The sequence below is a fragment of the Gopherus flavomarginatus genome, chromosome 17 (genome assembly GCF_025201925.1).
Source record: "Gopherus flavomarginatus isolate rGopFla2 chromosome 17, rGopFla2.mat.asm, whole genome shotgun sequence".
Lineage (NCBI taxonomy): Eukaryota > Metazoa > Chordata > Testudines > Testudinidae > Gopherus > Gopherus flavomarginatus.
Genome location: NC_066633.1, coordinates 18595960 through 18612963, shown reverse-complemented (window position 1 = coordinate 18612963; position 17004 = coordinate 18595960). Strand labels below are relative to the sequence as shown.

Sequence of the window (17004 nt, the reverse complement as noted above, 5' to 3'; positions counted from 1 at the left end):
TATGTGTGTGGTGACTTGGTATCTCATAAATATTTTCTGGAGTTTTTTTGAGATTAGAATTTGCTAAAAATAGTAGGCTTCAGTGTATACTAATAAATTCATTCATGATCATATAATTTGACACTGAGTAATTAAAAGACTCTGTGTATTAGAGCAATAGGCTGTGGCATGCATGATGGTGCATTTTATTGACTCCAGATCCTGCAGTCCTCCTTATTCAGGCAAAACTACTGATTTCAACAGAACTGCTGCTCAAGAAAGAGCTTCAGGCTTTGGCCTTGAGGACTTTGGCTGTTTGAAGATGTAAATCAATGGACGACACCATTCATTTTGGTGTTCGAGGCTCTAGCAAATTGCACTGTAGTGTGGTTTATTGCTTCTTGTGAAACTGAATTGCTGGAGAGACTGGCTGGCTCGGGGAATTGATAACGAAATACTAGAGCTTTCCTTTCTAGTTTACCAATCCATAAAAGCCCTGCTCTATAATCACCCAAAGTTGTTACCATCTTAAAGATTGCTCGATAGCCTGCATGAAATGAGTCGAGGCTTGTTTGCTTCTTCCCAGTGGATAGGTGTCAGTAAGAGATGGACTGGATCATCCAATAGGTTGTTGTTGTAATCCTCTCCCCCAGGGGGTCACTGGATTGCTGAGGTGCAACAATCCTTGTTTTGATACAGTATTGAAAGTGTGCTAAGTATACAATGACCATAGGGCAAGAGTTTAAGCCACTTCAGCTGATGGACCTTATAGGTTCTAGCATCTGACAGTTCCTCTGATTGCCCCAGAGCCTTCCAACCCCTGCTGACTTATCACCCTCCAGGCAGCAGAGTGAAGAACAGCAAATGTACTACTTAACGCATTCACCATAGTGGTCTTCGCTGACGTCTGACAACTCAGCTGATTCATTCCAATATCTAGTTTCTGTGAAAAATTGCTATCAGAACTTGGCACCAAATGTGATGTTTGTTGGCAGTTTCAGCAGCGAGACCAAGAACTGAATGTGCCATGGAGAACAAAGTCTCCAGGCCAGGGCTAAGACATGCTGGCAGGGCAGCATGACAGAAGTCAGCATTTGTGCTTCCTGGGCTGTAACTGCTGTTTGGACAGAGGACTCCAGCCCCCAGAACTACCAGCCAAATGAGTACCCTTCCCCCTACTATTTTCATGTTAATTGTTTTCTTCCAACAAGCTAGAAAGTGAAATAGCATTTTTATACGAGAATACTAAAAGTCAGACTCCTGTATTTATTGGTCTCTGTTGATCCAGGAAGTTGACATTGTTGACTGTTTTAAAGCCATTTCATAATTCTATTGTAAGCTTCCAATATGAGTTAAATAGAGAATTCGAGCTGGTCACAAATCCGAATGTTCAAAAACTGTTTTTGTCCTGAATTCGGACAAAAAGTTGCAATATCAGTTTTTTTCACAGAACAGAAATTATAATTTTCAGTGGGCTAATGCTCATATAATGTTAGAAGGCATGGCTGGACAACACCTCCTGTGAGGTTCCAAGGTCATAGGACTCCCTTGACGTACCAGGGCAATTCAGCCTGCAGGAGACTGCGGTGCATCATGAGAGACGTGGGCCAGCCTGAGGGCGGAGCCCATAGACACTCAAACTACAACTCCTAAGAGGCAGTGTAGGAGCTGAACTGAGCAGAGATTTAGTGTTGAACTCACCAGGAACAAAAATGTTTGAGTTGGGTTTAACAAACCAAAATGGTTCAATATGGGTCAACTCAAACCAAACTGAAATACTTGTTAGATTTTTCCCCATAGAAAATCAGAACATTTAGGCAAAATTGAATTTTGACTTTGCAGAAATGGCGTTTGTCATCAAAAAATATTTCAGCAAAAAATTCCCCAACAGCTCTAATCAGAAAATACTTTTCTCGGATATCTAAAACATATAGGGCTAAATTCTGGAGTTCTTATACAGTGTTTATTCTGTCTATACTCAGGTAAAATTCCTAAAGACATCAGTGTATGATTTATTATTTGTTTTTATTCAAGTGGTTTATTTTAAACAGTTGTTCTGGAAGGTAATAGTCCATTACATAAAGCAGCACTCTTAACGGCTGTGATAAAAATGCCTCAGCCAATAAGAAAGTTGCTTGTTCTTAAATGTGATTTTAAAAAAATACCAAAAAGGAATGCACTGTTCTTTCTTGAATAATCTAGATTGTGATTGGTTGATATTTCATTTGTATTATTTTTAATGAGGAAATAGAGGAGTCACCAGTCAGGAAACTGATAGATTAACATCAGTTTTATTTGACACAATCTCTGTTTTGTACAGAGAGATGTAAATTAGCTGATTATAGACACTGCTTTATTGTTTGGTAGTCAGTCTCTGAATCCAAGTAGAATTGGTGGTGTTATGCAATTAAAATGCTCTATTCATAATATCTGCCAATCTGTTTTGTCATGTCAGGCCCTGGGGGACTGAAGCTGTGTATATTGGCGATACCACTCTAAAGAATTTGAAGAGCTTTGTTGGTAGGGAACAGAATAAAGGCAGTGGACACTGGGGTTTGGGGAAGAGAGGTGGATTCATGAGTCGATTTTTTCCCTCTTATGAGGAGGTCTGCAGAAGGAATAATATGGAGATCTATTGATTTAAAGCACCAGACCAACAGTACCAACAAAAGATGTGATCACAGAGTTCCTGGTTGCATCTATTATTGTAAAGAGCCATTTTGCTTAGTTCACACCAGCATAGAAATATCTGCTGCTAATGCTATAGTTAGCATCCTAAGGGGATTTTGTGGTAGCCCCATCACTTGAGTCATTTAAAATTGAACTAGACAAAGCATCAGAGAATGTATTATAGGGAATAATTGTACATTAGCTAGATTTTCGCCATCTCTTCTGCGATTCTTTGTGTGCAACGCACATAAACTGTATCCTCATATGGTAGTTTAATGATACTGTGTTTTGTCTTAAGGTGACGGCTGTTGTGCCATAAATAAGTCTGGTGAATAAATTCAAAAGCCTTCCTCTCTGAAGAAATACAACATCAGAGAAGCAGCACTCAAATGTATCTGTATTTCAGTTACTGTGAGAACATGTGGAAAGCAAGAATCGGATACATTTAACTGGACACGCAGAGTACATAATTCCCCCAGCTGCTTGAGCTTTTGCTCTGAAAAGCTCTAAATACTGTTCCTGGAGGGACCAAACTATTTTATTTCTTTATTCCCATTTCCCAGCCAGGACCCAAATATGCACCATCATTTGCTCCTGATGTTCTTGACTAGTTTGGGTATGATGATGATTAACTGAGGGCATGCTTCAAACTTTCAAAGAGAGTGTCTTTGCTTATCTTAATTTTTTTTTTCCATTTCATTCCATAAAATAAATGTAATCATTACTTCCAAACCTCACTGCTAACTAATTCTCTTGCTCTTTGGCTTGTTAGTAACAAAAGCTAGTGGCTGGCAATGCATTTTTTGTGTGGGTGTCACGCTTTGCTAACTGTCAGTGTCAATGATGTGACCTCAGTATTTATAGATTCTGAAAAGTTTGAGTCTGTAATTTTGCTATCCCTGTTAAGGAAGCAAATTTTGCAAAATAGACTTCATTAATATGCAAATTACTAAGCTCCTACAGGTTCCCAATGGTGTGTGTTCTTAGCAGCTTCAGCTCTCAGTTGTCCATAGTCTAAATACAATGGAACACCTTGCAACTCTGAGATAATTGCATTTCTTTTAATGACTGTTTTGTGTTCTTAATACATGTGAAAAACAACTAAAAAACAAATCACACTGCCATTTCCAGAGCAAATGCCTCCTGCACTAGTAGGTCACTGACCTGACACTTACACAAGGGGAAGATCTCAAAACTTGCTGCAAACACCACCATATAGGGGCTCTACCTGGGTAGGAGCCATAAAGAAAGCCTCTGAAATCTCAGAGGGTCATATGCATGTTCTCAAAGTTTCATAAGCTATACAGGCAGGAAGTCATACCACTCAATGGCGCAGCCATTCACTGATTCACATCCAGCCTAGGTTGGTAGGAATCAGAAGTCTCTCAGTCTGTCCAAGTTTTTACCTGGCAGCCCTCTCCAGGGTATGAGTGCTTTAGGAATTTGTGTGGAATACATTTGGGGGTCTCAATCCAAGTGCCGTTGGAGAGGTTACATCACAAATAACAACCACAGTTGCATTGATTGTCCTCTATACTGGCCACGGGCTGCATGGGTCACAAAGACAGAACTCCCCTCTGGAGATGGTCCCGCCAAGTCAGGATGGCAGCGCACTGGAAGGGCGGTGTGTGTGGGAGGGCACGGTGCTGCTGCCTGAGCTATTTTTGTTCTATGGATAGATAGAACACATCTATCAGCATTAAGGGTGTCACCTAGCACTCAATTAACACATTTACATGTTATTTTAGTGCTGACAGCATGCTCTGTGCTGTACAAGACGCTGAAGAAAAAATGGTCCTTGCCCCAAGGGCTTTAAAATCGAATGAACAGTATCAGCTGAGCAACGTCGTGCTGCGTGCATACAGTAACTGACATTCAGTGCATGGAAACGCACCAAATCATGCTCAAGCTTTCTTGCTGTTTTCCCTGAGCTTGAGCATCACAGGACAGATTCGCTCCCTAGCATCACCCTGTTTGTGGGCTTCCACAAAGCTCTAGGATCTCCGGACCAAGCACACAGCAGAACAAGCCATCTAGAGTGACCAGACAGCAAGTGTGAAAAATTGGGACAGGTGGTGGGGGGTAATAGGAGCTATATAAGAAAAAGACCCAAAAATCAGGACTGTCCTTATAAAATCGGGACATCTGGTCACCGTAAATCCATCCCTGCTGTACTGGGGTACCCCAGACCATTGGTTGCAGCACCCAAGCTGGTGGAGCCATCCCAAGACAGTCAGGAGATGCTCTGGTGCTGTCTCTTTCCCGGGAAGCTTCTGCTGGTAGGGCCTGAAGGTGGCGTGTCCTGATCTTAAAATTGCCAGCCTCTCAGGCAAGAATTGCCTGAGAATGCAACTACTTTTGTAGAGGCTGCAGTTATATAGCTGTGAATTGAGAGAGCAATGCAGGTGTATGAGCCATACTGAGTATCCCACACTTGCTTCTCAAATTCCCATGTCAGCCAGCACATGTAAGGAGGCAGGGTTCTGCCAGTTGGGTATCTTAGGGCAGACACTCAGGGTTGTCAGTTACAGGAAAGAGTTGGAGAGCTCTCCATGCTTTCCATTTCTAGTTCCTTTTGAGAGCACACAGTTCTTTAAATGATCCACTAAGCTGGTAGGCTACTGGCTTAACTTGTGCTCACCCTACAGAAAACTCCATCCAAGAAAAGAGAAGCCTTCCGATTTGAACTGAGCGATCAGCTGTGTTCGTTCTGATTTTGTGGTCAAAGCAGATTCGTCTGCCTGACTGTCCTCATCTCCTCTGAGTGAATATTTACATACATTTTTGCCCCTTTTAGTAAAACTGGCTGACACCACACTCAGTAAAATATGGCAGATGTCTGAGATGCAAACCTTTTCCGACATCTCCCGTAGCGTGACCTAACTCCGTCTGAATGCTGCTTCCCGTAGAGCCTGAGAATGGTGACAAACACTGCCAGTCTGAGTCAGAACACATAAACTCACACTCTGGTTTGTTCTGTCACTGGAGCAGACCCCACTGAATGTAAAGAAAACAGTTCTGGTTTCCCATTTCCACAGCCTCTCCCAAGGCGGTCAGTCAGCCTCAGAGATCTCCTGTCCTATTGCATGGGTTCATCATCCTGCAGTGACTGACTAGGGAAGTCCCAACTGAGATTACACCAGTACAGCTGCAGATCGGGGTCTGAGAGGAAAGAGATCATTTCCTTTCTTGGCAAGGGGATTTTTGTGAAGGAACCAAGAGCCAGTTCTGTTCTCATTTAAGTCAGTGTAAAATCCAGAATAACTCCCTTGAATCCAATGGGCTTACTCTGGTTTCACACTGGTGCAAATGAGAGCAGAACTGCTCTCCAGTTTAAATAAATCCAGTTTAAATAAAAAAGGCCAACAGGAGTACATTGTCTCCTTGCCTCGTTGGTTAGGCAGAATACTTATCGGCATGCCCTTGTTGGCAAGCCTGCGTTTGCTGCTGTTATGTGGTTATAAAGAAGTCCTCATCCCATCTGTGTTGTATCACCCTCCAGATCCTTTTCTGACGGGTGCAGACTAGCTGTATGTGTCTCACATACACCTTTGCAAGACTTGTTCCCGTGATAGCTGAGATCAATGCCACTTTGGTAATGACTGACGTGTGCCTTGAATTTTGGATATATTAGAGGCTGCCTCTCCCTCCAAGCGCTAATGGGACAGTTCAGATTGTCTCAAATGACCGCCTTTTTTGTTGAAATGTGAGGGGTCTGGGGCAGGGCATTGTGGGTAAGGGCTCCTTGACTGTGGGTTCTACTTCCTGCCTCTGTTCCCCAGCACCCAAAATCTGTTGAGCTTCAGGTTGCACTATGAGGTTCAGTCGTTCTCCCAGGCTTGTCCTGGTGATCAAGGATAGCCTGTTGGTTAGGGAAGATGGTCAGTGGATGATTTGGCGGGATTTGGAGAGTTACAATGGTTTTCAGGAGAAGTGGCTTTAATTGTGCCAATTGTACAAGCCCTTAGACCATGGGATGGCCATGTTTTAGAACTCAAAATAGCCCTTTTCTATAGAACCAGTTGTGTGTGGGGATGTCACTAGTACTCTGGTGACCCCACTAGCTTTGTCTGCTCATGTGTTTTCCACTAGTCATTCTATCTTCATCCCTATGTTTTCTTTGGCTCAACCCTACAATTCCCTGTCTCGGCTAGAAATTTACAGTTTCTTTTAAAATTTCTTTGAAGAAGTGGAACCAGACCTGATGCTGACTATCTCCTTATTTTTTTTCTCCTCTGTTCTGCAGCAAACAGCAGAACTCCTCCAAATCCAAGTCCGTTTGGGAACAGAGGACCAGCCAGATCCGGATGCACAATTTCCGGGCCAGCTGCGAGGCACTGTACAATGAGCTCGATCCGGAGGAGCGGGTGCGCTATGCTACCACCCTCCACATCCGGCCAGACATGAAGACCCATTTGGATCGGCCTCTGGTGGTAGAGCCAAGGACCGAAGGGCGGAACAACGTCGGTAAGCTAAGCCCAGTGGACGTTCAGGAGACTGAGCAGGCCAAGGCCACCTCTGCCGACACTGTAGAAGTGCCACGAAAGCACCACCGGCATCGGGATAAAGACAAGATGGGAGAACAGGAGAAGAGCGATGTGGCCAAGGATGAGAATGGGGAATCTGGCATAAACAATAAGGAGGAACGGCACAGGCAGCACAGGAGCCGCAGCAAAGAGGCAGAGGGGGGCAGCAAGGAAGGAAAAAGCAAGCGCAACAGAAGCCAAGAAGGGGGTAAAAGGCATCATCGTCGAGGCTCCGTGGAAGAAGGGGCTGAGAAGGAGTACCGGCGGCACTGGACTCAGCGGCACTCAGCGGAGCGGCAAGCTAAGGAAGGCAATGGGACAGCCAATGGTACCAGAAGCGAGAGGCGTTCACGTCACCGAGGAGGGTCAAGGTCAGGGAACCGGGAAAGTGATCCCAGCTTGAAAGGAGAGACTGGGGAAGAGCCCCACAGACGACACAAGATGCGGCACAGAGCTCTGTCGACGTATGAGTCAATGGAGAAGGAGAATGGGGAGAAGGAAGGAGAGGCTGGGGAGAAAGATCTTAAGAACCATCAGCCCAGGTCAGTCAGCACTGCACACACAGACCTTGTCAGTATGTCAGCTGTGGGGTGCTCCAGTCATTCTCAGTAGCACTGTGAGCGCCGAACCCCTGGCATGGACAAGAGGACACAGTCACCCCTCCCCATTCCAAGAGAGGCTGTTCCCCCTGCAGGACAACTTTACATATTTGGTCAGAGCTCCTCTGGTCGGTGCTGCCTTGAAGTGGTGTTGAGCTAGGATGTCTCTGGCCTGGCCTTAGCCTTTTCCCGTCTAGGGCCTCTGGCAGAGTCAGGGTTGATGACGAGTTGCACAATTGGGCCCCTGCTCCTGGCATGCTTCCCAGCATGGCACACGTGTTTATGGTAGTGCCAGCGGAACGAATTGAGCCCCGTTGCTTTTAACAGTGTGTTGGACTACGATTGTAATATTTACTTAGCAGAGTATTGTTACTGTTCTTATTTATCATTTGTCTTACTGCAACATGTAGGTGCCCTAGTCATGGAGCAGGACCCCCAGGTGCTAGGTGCTGTACAAACACGGACAAAAAGATGGCCCCTGCCCCAAAGGCCTTGCAAGCTAAGAAATTCTGTTACCTCTTCCCAACTGATTTCCCACCTTTCCTCATGGCAAAATGTCTGGGGTGGAGCAGAAAGCTGATGGCTGAGTGGGCCTGAAAGTCATTGTCAGAAACCAGCACAGGTTCCATGCCCTGCGCATCTCACACGGACCCAGCCTGTGAAAATGCCAAGCTGTTTCTGAATAATGTGTATACATCCACTCTGTCTCTCTGATGGCTGCAGCACTGTCACAACAGTGTTGTGAGGTGTAGGCTGGGGGCCTGTTGGGGGTGTCTAGTTGCCTTAGATACCCTTGTATTAATATTTAGGGTTGAATACATCATTCTAGAATGTCACATGGTCTGCATGGGGCAAAATAAGCCCCAACTGGCACAGCAGCTTTGGTGCATGTAAGAAGTGTCTTGGTACTAGGGTTTTGCCCTTCTCAGTGGAGATATGTTTGCTAACATCTATACAACGCAACTGTCGCTGCATTGCCATAAGCTCACCTCCGCTCTGGGCATAGCTAGGCTGTATTTTAAAGGATCTAGAGCTAGTTGACAGCATTGGAGGTGAATCTGTTTACAAGTGAAATTACATGCATGCAAACGCTATGGGCCCGATTCTGCTCTCGTTCAATGGCATGCCAATGGGCTGTAGCGCCATTGAATTCAGTGGAGTTACTCATGACTTGCATCCATGTCCATGAGAAGAGAACCAGCCCGTTATGTTTGCCATGTTAAGGTTTATGACATCAGTGCCTCCTTGCTCCTCAGACCCAGGGTGTGTCTACACTGCAGCTGGGAGGTGGGTAGACATACACCTCCTGATTGCAGTGCAGTGTTCCGTGGGAGGCTCTGATTCTCCTGTGCCATATACAGTCTTTTACACCTGTGCAAAGTGTTCAGCAAAGCTGTTCTGATTGGTAATATTTGCATGCACTTTGCAGAGATGTAAAAGGCTGCAGCTGTTGCAAGGTGGTGGAGAATTAGGCCTTAAGACTTGTAACCCATTCTGTCCCAGGGCTGCTCTGTGTGCTAACTGGCATCACAATAACGAAATGGTTTTTAATTCATATCTGATGTTATATAGGTGCAAGTCTGCGTGTGGATGGTCTGATTTTAGAATAGAAGTGTTCTGTTTCTCCTCTGCTTAAATTGGTAACCCCTAGGGCTGCCTAAGTCATGTTGGGGTCACCCAGACTCCCTAAACAGCCAAGGATCAGCGGGGTGCAAATAGAGTTGTAGGTTTTAAGGCCAGAAGGCCTCCTGCATAACATAAGCCATAGAATTTCACCCAGTAATTCCTGCAGTGAAGCACGTGACTTGTGGCTGAGCTGGAACCTATTTTTTAAAAAGGCATCTTGGCTGGCCATGATAGCCTCCCACCCTGTGGGCTATGTGTCTGTGTGCTACACCATAATTGCACGTCCCGTACTTTCACAGAATCGTGGAGTTTAAGGCCAGATGGGACCACCAGATCATCTAGTCCCGTAGTTCTCAAACATATTCGGTTGCGTCCCCCTTCTTTGTGTCCGTAGTCGTTTGTGCCCCGCTCCCTGCCATACAAGTACATATACCAGTAAAAACAAATCAACATGTGACTCTCCCTAAATATTAAGTCCAGTAAGGCCTTGATTTGAACAGTGCCAACGATCCAGTGTAATAAGAGCAAAAGCAGACCTGCGAGTGTGGTTCATGCATGAGCACCGCCTCGTAGCAAACAGATTAAAGTACAAATGGCAACGGCTTTGCAGAGTGCTCGGCAAGCGTAACAGAAATCCATCGAAATGCACAGGACCGCTAGAGTCAAATGCACAGCACCAGCTGAAGACCCACTCTGTCTGGCGGAATCAGCTTTGGTCATTATTCATTGCCGTGAGTAAAACGTGCACAGTACATTTTTTTTCCTAAAGCTTCTCACACACCCCCAGAACACATTCTGCACTTCCCAGGGGAGCCAGCCCCCGGGTTTGAGGACTTCTGATCTAGTCTGACCTCCTGCCTGCCACAGGTCACTCAGAACCCACTCACTAAATCCAGCAACCAACATTAGACCAAAGCATTGCAGCCCTCAGAAGGCTAAACTATCGTGTGCCCCAATAGGCTGAGAATAGGAGGACTTTTTTATTTTCTCATCTGTCAAATAAGTATTGTGACACTGACCTGCCACAAGGGGAGTTAGGAGGTTACGTTAGTGAATGCTTGAAGAGCACTTTGACATCAGCAGGTGAGATGCTTCATTATGGCACTGCAAAATTAATGCTCTTAAATGGTGAGTGGGGAACAGTGGGGAGAAATCCCTTTTTAGTAAATTATGAAAATGGAACATGTCCCTTGCAGGATGGAATGTTGTTACATTTAACCCATAGAACACTGCTGAATTTCCAAGCAGCCAGTCACGACACAGGAGGACGTGCATATTCAATGGGCCATATTCAGAGCTATTTTGTGCCTGTAGTAAGGTGGGGGTGTCTCCTGGAGTTCCCCAGTGTGCATTGGGGACTGTACATAGTGGAAGGGTCTGTTTCCCAACCTTTCGTGGTCACCATGCACCCCCGGGGGAGCAGACAGGGACTGACATTTTGTCTGGCCCGTATGAAAGACTGTTTGTTTCCTCCCTTCCCACTGCACAGCTGCAGATGAGAGCAGCAGAATCTGGCCCCCTAGTCTCAGTTACAGTGTGCTACAAATCCAGAGTAGTAATCCCCAGGAAGTCCTTTCTGTGACAACTTCAGTTGTATACCAGTGTAGGGATGATCAAAATCTTGCCTTGTGTGTCTGCAGTATCCAGACAGCTTTCATGTCCCGGGGTATTTATCAGATCCTTGACAGTTTTGTGCATGTGAATTTCTGTTGTAGTTTGCAAATGAATTTTATTTGAAGCTCAGAGTGTCTTAGGCTGAGCACAATAGCCACTTACTACCCTGATTCTGTCACATGTTGATTCCTCAGTAGGTGTTCACGGGCACCTTAAAATGGGGATTCCACTAATAAGCACTTAGGGGCTTTTAAAAACGAATGTAATTGATCAACTGGCCACTCACACCTCTCTCAAGCTGTCACAGCATATCACATAAACATGCTTCCGCCCTTTAGAGCACTTGGAGCCCAGTCTTGGTGAGCTTGTGCAGTCGAAATCTCTGTAGGGATTGATTTCCACACAGATGCGGTAGCTACAGTTTCATCCTTAATGATCTCTTTAGGCTATTCTTTCTTCCTGTGTTTGATCCATTTGGGAGTAATCCAGGAACCATCCTGAGCCAAAATGTCTCTTTTGTTATATTACTTAACAAGGTAAGGCGACACTTATGGGGAAAAGGTGGAAATGCCATAGACTGGTTAAGGCTGAAGTCACTTCTTGCCCAAAGTGTATTTGATTGTAACCGTATCATGAGGCAAATATAGATTTTGGGTGCCCAGAGTCCCCTGGAGGCTCAATTTCTGTGACAGGTTAAAGATTTTTGAACAGTGCCTGAAATCTGAGAATACACCCGAGAGCCATTTGCAGCACTTAACTAATCAATCCGCGTGACTCCTTGGGATGCACTTCATGTGTGGGCTAGAAGGTTGTACATTCACGTCTCGCACTAGAAACTGGGCTCCTACTTGCTGCTGCTTTCGCAGCGCCTCACTAAGGCAGGGCTGCTGTGTTAGAAGTAACACATTAAACCCCAGTTCCTTTCTGGTCATTATTCAGCCAGCAGTTAAAGCGCTGGAAAACTTAAGTGCCCTGGCTAATTGTCTCTCATTAAAAATAGCTTCGACAGCCCAGTCTTACTCCCAGTGAAGTCAGTTACAAACCTCCCATAGACCTCAGTGGAGAAAAGGATGAGTCCATTATGTCCAAGACGATACACATGCACCTAATGGCAACCGCGTTCAGTGCATTGCTGTTATGTAAGGGTGGAAGGAGAGTACACAAACCATTCTATTCTCTTATGTTTCATTCTTGTTAGAATTAATAGAAAACTTAATCACCGTGAATCATTTAAAATATTTAATAAAGAAATGAGAAAAGAGTGCAACATTGCCTTTATTGCACTGCTAATCTAAATAGAAACAAATTAAGTTGGGAATCATTGGAGTGGGCATAGTTCACCTGTGAAGTCCTGGTAACAGAGTGGAATTGACATGATGATCTCTATATAATGCACCTTCCAACTGGATCCCACAGCACTTTACAAATGTTATAGATCAGCCGTACACACTTTGCTCATTGCTGAAATGCAGCCACTTCTAAAGTGGAGCTCAGCAGCTAGTTAACAGCTTAGGTCAGGAAGTGAAGAGCACCAGACTGAAATGAAACTGCAGGGAGATGGAATGAAATGTCCTCATTTGCAATCCGGCCAATGCAGAAAGTCTAATTTGCTTACTGTTGCAAAAGTGCCCAGGGGGATCCTTACTGCACAGAGCTGGGACCTCAGTTTTATGTCTCATTAACGCAAATGGCACCGCCAGCCGCCCAAAGCCTCCAAATGTCATTTGTACAGCAGCTAGCGCAATGGGACCCTGGTCCATATCTCTGATTAGTAGGCGCCGAGGTAATACAATAATACATAATAATAACCACCTCATGCTTGGATGCTGGTTCAGCCGGACTCAGAGGAGAAAGAGTCATTACAGCTCCGTTGCACTAGGAGCTCGGTGTGTGATTCCCTGCTCGCGTACACATACTTGCGGCAGCTCTCACTGAGCCAGTGCTAGTATAGTACATAGCCACTCGTTTCAGGTGGGTTTGTATTCGGCACAGTTCAGTACCTATGCTGCTGCAGCTATACTGCTATTGATACTTGTGTTAGCTCAAGTATGTGTACGTGAACAGAGGAATCACACCTCTAGGCTGCAATGTGGACGTAGCTTTACTGAATCACTGACGTATGAGTTTTCCCCAGAGATCTTCCATGTAGAGACTGACCTGGCTTAGCTGAGAAGATCTGACAGGCATATCCTGTGGTGGCTTGGCTGCAGGGCGTGGGTTTTCTCCCTGCTTTGATCTTAAAGAGGTTTATAATCTCTGCTGTTCTATCTCAGGGAAACTCAGTGTGAGATAGAGGCTGTGGGTAGTGTGAGTGTCATCCCAGTTCATACCCTGCCCAGCACCTACCTGCAGAAAGTCCCCGAGCAGCCAGAAGATGCTGACAACGAGAAGAATGTGACACGGATGACTCAGCCACCGCTGGACAAAACCACCACTGTGAACATCCCCGTCACCATCACCGCACCTCCAGGGGAGACCACTGTCATACCAAGTGAGTGCCTTGGACAACCTGTCGGTCTCAATGGAAGTTGTGGACCCTATGCCAGATTTTCAAAAACAGCTCTGCACATTGGGTGCGGCGCTCTTTTGAAATCCCACCCCTCTGGTGCGCATTGCCACACTGTGTAGATGAGCCCTGACACTGACTTGGTGTGTTGCTCTTGGGCAAGTCACTTGGGGCCTGATTCTTCAGAAGACATGAGCACCCACAACTCCAGCTGAAGTCAGTGGGTGCTCAGCGCTTGTGGAAATCAAGCCCTGTAAGCCCTACTGCCTCAGTGTCCCTAAATGAAAGATAGGGAGAATACCTGCCTCAGAATGGTTGTGAGTCTTTAATTCATGAAATGTTTGTGAACTTTGAGAACATCTGAGCACTACAATGTGTTATTAATACCAATCGGCTGGTTCTCCCCTCAAAGTCACTAGGACAAGCCCCATGTAGCACGTCGGCCAATACATCACTATCAAGACTATTGAAACCAAATAGCCTGTTACCCCAGAGCCATGGTCACTTTACCATGGGGCAGCTGTCAGCTGGGCATGCCAAAAGCTTTTCCTTTATCCAAAGTGAGTGCTGGGGAAGGGACAGCGAGCAGAGTTTGATTAAAGCTTGTCACTCGAAGCGTGCTCTAATTAACGAGGACTGGCGTGCCATGTCTAAGCCCTTTCATTATGACTCAGATGAGTGAGAAATTGGTGGTTCGTTATTCGTCCTTTTTGAGCTTATATCCTGGATACGACCATGACAAGGTCCCTTTCTGAAGAAGATGAGAAGGCTGCTTCCGTTTTTACTCTAAATACGGCTTTTTCTTTGTAATGTCTGATTTGTGTCATCAAGCCCCAAGTCTCTTCCCTGCTGCATCTGTGTGAAGGGGTGTGGAATGATCTCCTAGAAAATACCCATGGCACAGAACTTTATGAGCAGCCCTCCTCTCCCCCCTGCTGGTGGTCCCTGGCTTGGCAGGAGGGAGCAGGAGAAGAAGGGGATGTTCTGGGAGCATCACTGGAGAGGTCTTCGGATCAAGTCGTCCTAACTTAGAGTAGCCCCTGGAGCTGTTGTAAATTATGCTGGTAGCTGGGCCTGGAATACAGGAAAGGTAGTTAGGCTTAAAGCAGTCTGGACTGTGCCTCTTAGGCCCCTGTTTGTACGCTTCCTCTTTACTCTCTTGACCATATGAGATGTTTAGTAATTCTACTACATTCTGATACTGACGCCTCTTTCAGTCACGGTCTCCCCTAGTTCTTTCCTCCCTTGTAACGTTGACATGTATCTGATCTGAGAATTAGTAAGGAATTTACTCAGCACATTTTGGAAAAGGATTTAGGGGGTCCGTCATTTGTTCATGCTGAAATATTGGTTTGTTGGGGGGGGGAAATAAAAAACCACAAAACCTCAGCTAAAGCATCACAAGAGAATGTCTTTTTGGACTTACGAACTGATTGGCCAGTGTATGCAGCAGCTATTTGGCTAAGAAAAGAACATGCAGCATAAACAGAGTCTCTAGTTCATGTTTGAGCATCTGACTTCAGTAACTCCTAACACAGAGAAGTTCAGGTTTTTCTCAGATCCAGAATTATTAAAGCCAAACTACAGCTTACTTATTTGAGCCTTCCAGATCCATCCCTGCTGCTGGTTCATATCCCATGCATCAAAAGATTCAGGAGCATGCTCTCAGTTAGGCTCGTTATCTTTCTTTCATAGCGCCCTAGCTGATTCTCTATCCTTACCTACTGGATTACAGAGATATCTGGTTTTTGGGGATCAAATTTCTATGCCTCTTTAGACAGACCCTTTAAAAAAAAAACCCTTAAGATTTGCCTGCATTTGGGTATTTCCCAGGCATTTCTGAAATATTGCTCATCAGTGAAGCAGTTAAGGAATAATTTATTTGTACTGTATATTATACTATAATAAATAGCCATGCTAACAACAGACAGTAGGTTCATTATACTTAATCAACATGTTTGAAAGCTGCTTTTCTTTATACAAGCTGTCTTGTCTATATATCCAGCAGTTGAAGAACATTTATGAATGGGATGTGTTTACATTTTTGACCTGTCTGATGCCTGTTTCCTTCAATTCACTTTGTAGTGAACAACGTTGAATTTGAAAGTAAAATGGAAGAGAAGAAAGATATGGAGATTGATGACTTGACAAAAAATGGGCCTAAGCCAATCCTGCCTTATAGCTCCATGTTTATCTTAAGCCCTACGAACCCGTAAGTCTTCTACCACCACGATGCCTTTTCTGTCTTGTGCATGTGTGTGTGAATATGCAGTGAAAAATAATGTACATTTACTTTATCTATGTTTAGTCAAATCCATTGGAAAACTAAGTACATAGCTTGACTGGCCTACGAACCAGATGCACCATTTGAGTTGGGCTTTCCTGAGGTAATAAATTACCAATGGAAAAGAGGGGGAAAAATCCTGGAAGAAGTCTGAGCTTCTGGTGGTCCAGTTAATGGATATTTATTCATTGATCCATCGGTGGAGACTGTGAGCTCGCTATTTTGGATTGCTCCTTTGAATTTCTAGTCTGACCAAGAGCACATACCTTTGTCAGAAGTCTGTTCTGAAGAATGGAATGTCAGTAGAAGAAGAGGCGTTATGAGGAGCAAAGGGCTGAGGGAAAGTCTTTCTGAGGCCAGCGAATGCAGCCTGGTTCCACAAACACCTTCCCTTGGAGGATGTGGTCCTCTTGCCAGCCCTGTAGCCCCACATCACCACAGAAGCTGAATTTCTGGGAAATTGCAAGTATTTATTCATGAGGTGAGGCTGAGTATAACAGGGTTATAGCCCTTCTTCTGCTTGCTGCATCTGTGTCTCATGGATAGCTTTGCACTTTGACTCTGCATGTAGAGAACCATGTCATTCCCAAGTGCCGCAGGACTAGACATGTACATCATCATGAGCCATCGGAGTTCTAGCATAATGGGCTGTGAGTCATTTCAAGCAGTAATTTGGGTCTGGAGCAAAGGTTTGGAATCTTTGCCACCCCCGAGGATTGCTTGCACTATTTGTGATCATTTCTCTCTGGCTTAAACCCCTATTAGATCTGTTTTTCACAGCTCTGGGCTATAATCACATTCACCGAGATGACCTGACTGTGTGTGTGTGTGTAGCTGGCATACATTGGAAATAAATATAGAGGGTATCTCTCAATACAAACTATAGCTCCTAAGGAGCCCAGACCGTTAGCAATCTGACTGCTGTTCAGTAGCCTATAGGAAATGAATTGAAGGCTCGGTCCACTTCTCATTGTCAACATGGGCTTCTCTACTTTGAAAGAAATAACTGATTTCCCCTTCTACATTTTCTGTGGTTTATTCCTTCAGCTGTCATTAAGGCTTCATGGAGGGTTGGGGTGACTGATTGAAAAGTCTGTGGAGATTTCTGTTTCTCAGACTGCTGTGAACACATCGTACTAGTTCTAACAAGTAGCTTCAAATACAACAAAACATCCTTTGATGAATGTGATAATACACAGT

The 17004-nt window shown here is 44.9% G+C and overlaps 1 protein-coding gene across 11 annotated transcripts in view; it reads left to right on the top strand.

Annotated features, from left to right (window-relative positions):
• The window catches only part of CACNA1B (calcium voltage-gated channel subunit alpha1 B), a 530102-nt gene that overhangs the window by 386374 nt on the left and 126724 nt on the right, over positions 1–17004 (top strand). For all 11 annotated transcript variants that reach the window (XM_050926295.1, XM_050926292.1, XM_050926289.1 and 8 more), the window contains 3 exons: positions 6896–7717; positions 13288–13505; positions 15606–15732. In XM_050926295.1, coding sequence (XP_050782252.1) covers positions 6896–7717; positions 13288–13505; positions 15606–15732 — 1167 coding nt within the window. The remainder of the gene's footprint in view (positions 1–6895; positions 7718–13287; positions 13506–15605; positions 15733–17004) is intronic.